The 6,000-nt window shown below is 37.6% G+C and overlaps 1 protein-coding gene across 1 annotated transcript in view; it reads left to right on the top strand.

The window, feature by feature from the left end:
* ZDHHC17 (zinc finger DHHC-type palmitoyltransferase 17) overlaps positions 1–5,361 on the top strand; it is a 67,306-nt gene extending 61,945 nt beyond the window's left edge. Inside the window, exons 15-18 of the mRNA XM_056846516.1 lie at positions 536–619; positions 953–1,110; positions 2,643–2,737; positions 4,787–5,361. Coding sequence (XP_056702494.1) covers positions 536–619; positions 953–1,110; positions 2,643–2,737; positions 4,787–4,925 — 476 coding nt within the window. The 3' untranslated portion in view covers positions 4,926–5,361. The remainder of the gene's footprint in view (positions 1–535; positions 620–952; positions 1,111–2,642; positions 2,738–4,786) is intronic.
* The last annotated feature ends 639 nt before the right edge of the window (positions 5,362–6,000 follow it).

Genomic DNA, 6,000 nt, shown 5'->3' on the forward strand with positions numbered 1-6,000 from the left:
ACAGTTCATTTGTAATATCATAGGCCTAATGAAAAGTTTGCATTGAGTTATTATGGGAAAATGTTCTTCATATGACTCAGTTTGCCATTGAAACAAATATGACAAATATAAAACTTCAGAGTCGGTTTTTGAGTTTGTCATTTGAAGCACATCCAACCGGATCCTTCACATTGTATTGTCATCTCAGGGATGATATTAACATCACATTTCATATGTAAAGGAAACTAATTTCATTTTGGAGGAGAAAGACTGCTGGGCCAAAGGGTCTGGCTTACATTGTGCATTTATGCTGATTTATGCAGACATCTGCTTTTCTTCTTGAATACTTTGTTAACTCTTTCCTTGGACAGGTTTGTGATTTATTTGCAAACCATGAAATGAATTCAGCTGACCCATTGAAACCAGATTGTTCTAGTCTTATGGCAGGAAAGAGAAGATTACATCTTACAAGAATACCTATTTAAAATGTCGCTCTGGTATCTCATGACCTGAATCTTTAAAAAGAAGACATTTATTTTAATTCTCTCATCCTCAGGAGCAGGCAACCATCGTTATTTCATGGGCTATCTATTCTTTTTACTCTTCATGATTTGCTGGATGATTTACGGATGCATCTCTTGTGAGTATGATGTCCTAAATCATTTTCTAAATGCCTGGTTTAATTCCTAATGAATCTGCAATCAAAATGTTCTTACTTTTTAACACTGAATTATACCCATGATTGCCTAATAGATTTTTTTAAAATAGCAAAGAACATTCATTTTTAAACATCTGAGTACAGTTAGGACAGTTCTGCACTAGCTTCTCTGAACACTTGGATAGAATAATGATGCAGCCATTACTGATAAGTTGTGCTGTATAAGTCCTGGAAGTTGCAGAGTTCAGGGCAGAGAAAAGAATGAAGGAGTTCAGAGAACGTCTTCTAATCACATCATATTTTCTTTCACTCCAGACTGGGGAATCCACTGTCAGACTAGTTATACAGTAGATGGATTTTGGACATACATCACTCAGATTGCTTCCTGTTCACCTTGGATGTTTTGGATGTTCCTGAACAGTGTGTTTCACTTCATGTGGGTGGTTGTGCTACTAATGTGTCAGATGTATCAGGTAGGAGAATGCGCTAAACATGAACAGTGCAAGTAACAGAAACAAATATGAAGGGTTTGGGAGCTAAAATGGTGTTTTACTCTTGGTATATGCATTCACATGGATTCTTCCTGCTAGAGATGGGAAGTACATATACAGGGCATATACTGCATGCCCTGCCTACTTTTTAATTTTCCCCTGAAGCCAAGCAAGGCTTAAAGCACTATATTTTCCAAATCTATGTATGGCATCATGTTTAGGCCCAGCATTATGGAATTTGATTGGTATATGATACAAAAATAACTTTGTAGTTTTAAGAGCCGCTTTCATGCAACTGTTATCATGATTGATGATGAGAGACAAACACAAGAGATACTAGAAAAGACTGTGAACCAAGAAAATATTAAATGCAGCTGTTCTGCTGGCAGGTTGCATTTATGAAACATAACTCACTTTTTACACATCTGAGTTATGATTCTTGACCAGTAATGTTCTTAACCTGTGAGAATTCAATGCAGAGCTTGATCCAAAATTGCTGTTTGTGCCACTTTATTCATTCAGTTTTGAAGACTGTGTTTCAGGTGTTCCTTTTGGTTTTAATAATGATGATTGTCGGGGTCAGATTTTTAATTTTCTTCTCTCAGTGTAACAAAATGCATTATACAAACTAGTTGTGGTTGGAATGTGGAGACTTGTTTAAATCTTTCAAGAACAAGGTTGAATGCTTTGTAGAGCAGAAATAGGAGAATGTTAGAGAAATACAATAATGGTGAAGGGAAAAAGAGTGAACAGGGTTTTTTAAGCCTCGCCTTGGTTTATGTCTTCATGGCATGTAGTTATTGCTTGATAGTTGTCTGAATTGACTGTTTCTCTCCTACAGCCATGGCTCAGAGTAGGGACTAGGGTATTTCCTATATTCACAAACCAGAGAACATTATTTTCCATTATAAGATACCAAACTAGGTTCCATTATAAGAACCAAACTAGATGTGAAACAGGAAATCTACATTTAGGATGTCACTTGGTGTGTTCTTTAGTTATGAAAGAAAACTTGCAGCTCCCTGTAGGTAGTTCAAACATGGGAAAATGGTACTGGTATGTCGACCCCTTTTCCCAGGGCAAAAGCCTTGCCTCCCTGAATCTGCAGTTGGTTTTGCAGGGGTGAAGTGGACAGGTAGAAATGCTGTATTTGTCGTCTTCTTTGAACTAATTGCAGGCTTGGGGTTGAGGTATTCACTGGAGAAACAGTGTAGGAGGAAAGGGTTAAAAAACCCCACCTACCCTAGTCCCACTTCACGGCTCTCCAAAGCAAGTGTGTGGGGCTGCTTATTAGTACAGAAGCCCATGGGAGATCCTAATCACAGATCTACCGTGTGATGCCTGTTTGAGTCCATACACAGAAATATCCTGTTTTCTGATTTCGCGGTTTATAATCTCTGTTTCTCAGAAGTACCAAATTCCCTAGCAAATAGTTAAATTCTGTCTTCTGAGGTTTGTATGTATGAGATTTCAGAGATTCTAAATACATGTGTGTTCTTTTCCATTTGCCCTAGATCTCCTGTTTAGGTATTACTACAAATGAAAGGATGAATGCCAGACGATATAAGCACTTTAAAGTTACAACAACATCTATTGAAAGTCCATTTAAGTAAGTATATAAGTGAACAAACACATAGAAGTGCATGTTCATACAAAATATGTGGATAGCTTTCATATCTATTCACCATGCTGTGTGCAACATGAGAAATTTATATATGGCCTCATGTCTCTTCAAATTCATTTTTCACTGAAATACATGTGTAAGAAGGGAGTATCTCTTTCCCTCTCCCACCACATGGGGAAGTCATGAGCAGGGGATGCAGTTTTGATAATAAAACTCTTTTTATCTCTTTCCCCCGGGGGAGGGGGGGTTGAAGCTGGGATATAGTAGTTTGCCTAAGACTATATATAGTGACTTGTTGGCTGATAGCTGGAAGTTTTGGCCATTACAACTATTAAGTCTGGAAGATTGTTATTAATGCCTCTTCAAAAAGAGTGATCCTGATTGTTTCCAAGGAAAGCAACTTTATTTATTTATTTTATTAAATTTATTTATTAAATAAATAAATAAGGAAGTAAGTGAAATTTTAGGATCCTAAATATTATTCAAACCATCTGCTGGTTGTAAATCTCCCTTTCTTCAGCAGATTATTCAAACAGGTAATGGTGCTTGATTATCTGACCCATTTCAGTCCAGCTTCAGGCAGGGGGCTCTGTCTGATGATCTGCGCTGGGAGAATATCAGAAAAAGTGCAATTCTGTTGATTCTCCAGGATCTTTCACTGATTTTCAGTATCAAACCATATTAACCTTCTGGAATGCCAGTCTGTATTTGGAGTTTGGAGTCACTAAACTCAGTGGCTCTGTTCCTGTCTAGAAAGTGCATTCCAGAAGCTGATGCTTGAGAGTCATCAATTCTGGTCCCTGGCAAATGTGTGATGGTGTTCCACAGGGGTTCCACTTTGGGTTGACCCTTTCCTCCATGTTATTTGTTATCTACCTGAAACTGCTGAGAAAATCCAGAAGTCTGGGGTGAGGTATCAAGTATTTGTTGATGATTCCTTGCTCTGTTTCTTCTTTCAGTCAATGTTATGGATTGTAGAGGTATAGTAATAAGCTGAGTTTCTAAAGCTCATCCCAAATACGAGAGCTTCTGTGTCTCAAAGAACCTCTTACCATCTTCAGAAGGAATGACAACTGTGCCACTTCTTGGAAAGTAATGACCTTGCCACAGTTGTTTATCCGGCTTAGCTTTCTTATGATGTAATCCCTGTAATAATGTTTATTGATACAGCACAAGCCAGACAACAATATAAAATCCCTGTAGAACTGCTTTGGGAATTTCAACTGGCCCTAAACTAGTTGTGGTAAAGCTGGTGATAGGGACACACTGCAGAGTATTTGCAAGATCTGCACAATGTTCTGATTTTTTTTCTGGGTGCAGTGTAGAGTGCTAGTTTTGAACTATAAAAATCTAAATGGGGTGGGTCCAAGATAGATGGAGGACTGCTGGCTTCCCTGTCACATCCTGATCACTGAGCTCCTACTTGAAGACCCACCTATCGGTCTCCCTGCCATCTGAGGTGAGGAGAATGATAACTAGGGATAGGTTAACAGCTAGATTCGAGTCCACTTGCACCATAGAGAACAACAAGATTTTGGGGGTATAAGCTTTTGAGAGTAAAAGCTCCCTTCATCAGATAACTTCGTCAGATAATGATAGGTTTTGGCACCTCACCTTCTTCCCTGTACAGTCTGGTGCCAGGTGAAGGCCTCGATATTTCAGTAGACCTCTGTTGATCCTTTTACCCTCTCTTCTGTTCTTTTTATTTATTTTTGCAATTAATTATGATAACTGTAATGTAGAATTATATGGTGCCCATTTTATTGCTGTATGTTGGGCACTGATTTTTCATTGCAAAGTGTTGCTTTGGGATTTAGTTTTGTTAGCTGCTTTGAATAAATCATATTTTGAGATGCAAACGAGTTTTAAATCAATACACCTTCCTGGTTCTCAATAGCAGTGAACATTTCCGTAGGTATCAGTGACCTCATCAGTAGTAGCAAGTACAATTGAAGACAGAAATGAATGACGTTGCATATGCTGTCTCTCTGTACTGCTGGTATTTGTGTAACTTTGCTTTGTTTTTGTTTTTAGCCATGGATGTATAAGAAATATTATAGACTTCTTTGAATTCAGATGCTGTGGTCTTATTCGTCCTGTTATTGTGGACTGGACAAGGCAGTATACAATAGAATATGACCAAACATCCGGAAGTGGCTACCAGCTTGTGTAATACCCACCTCCAACCTGTGAGCATATCATATCTGAGTGGTGCCTGAAAATTGGTTTCTCTCGAATCCACGAACAGTAGCATGCTATGAATAGAGCTAACAATGAATCTAATGGTACCTTCTCTACATCAGTTTATTAACAGATGTAAACAAAGGACAGAATAAACTGCCAATTCTGATAAAGAGGAGGAAGAAGAAAAAGGGATTTTAACCGTTCTTACCATGAAAATTATTCACATCACCACATTCACTGCATTTTTCCTTTTAAGCGCTTTCATAACGGAGCATGAGATTGCTGAAATACAAACATGCTAAGGTCATGCTATGCTGAACATTAAATATTTATTTCATAGTTTGAACAATTTCATTGGAATTAAAGTCACATTTCACAAAGCAGTCAGACTTTGAGATCACTGTATTATATTTCTTTTAACGGATTTTTTTGCTATAGTATTATGTGCATTGAAGAATGTGCATTCAGTACTCTTAAGGAATCACATGGTTTATTAGGGATCCAATGCAAAATGTGAAGTTGCAGAAGTGGGACACAAAGATATTGATCAGAAAACTGTTACCTAATGTAATGACTGTCAGCGTTTAGGGCTGTCTTGTTTTTGATACAGTGAGTTCCTTGTAATAAATCCTGTGTGAAGATTACATTCTGGGGAAAGGTTTGCATAGAGGAAGTACATTTCTTCTGTCCAATGTAAAGCCCTGATTAAATGCATAGAAATGTCTTACAATTAGACCACAAAATAAAATGCATATAATATGCTGCAGAAAGTAAAAGAGAAGTTAAAATATGCATCAAGACATGCCAGTGTCTAAATATTGAGAACAGTCCTGAACAATATGGTCTACAGTCACCGGACACTTCAAGAATTTGACAAGACGTTTCACAGGTGGAACCAAAGGATGAAAAGGCAAACTCTCCACGATGCAAAGAAAAGATAACTAATTAAAATGGATGTAATTGCTGGCAAAGGTAAAACATTGAGAAACAGGAAACTTTTTCTTTGCATAAAATGATGGAATTAAATCCCAAACAAATTGTGATTCCTTTGTGGCACATACAAT

The sequence above is a fragment of the Euleptes europaea genome, chromosome 3 (genome assembly GCF_029931775.1).
Source record: "Euleptes europaea isolate rEulEur1 chromosome 3, rEulEur1.hap1, whole genome shotgun sequence".
Taxonomy (NCBI): domain Eukaryota; kingdom Metazoa; phylum Chordata; class Lepidosauria; order Squamata; family Sphaerodactylidae; genus Euleptes; species Euleptes europaea.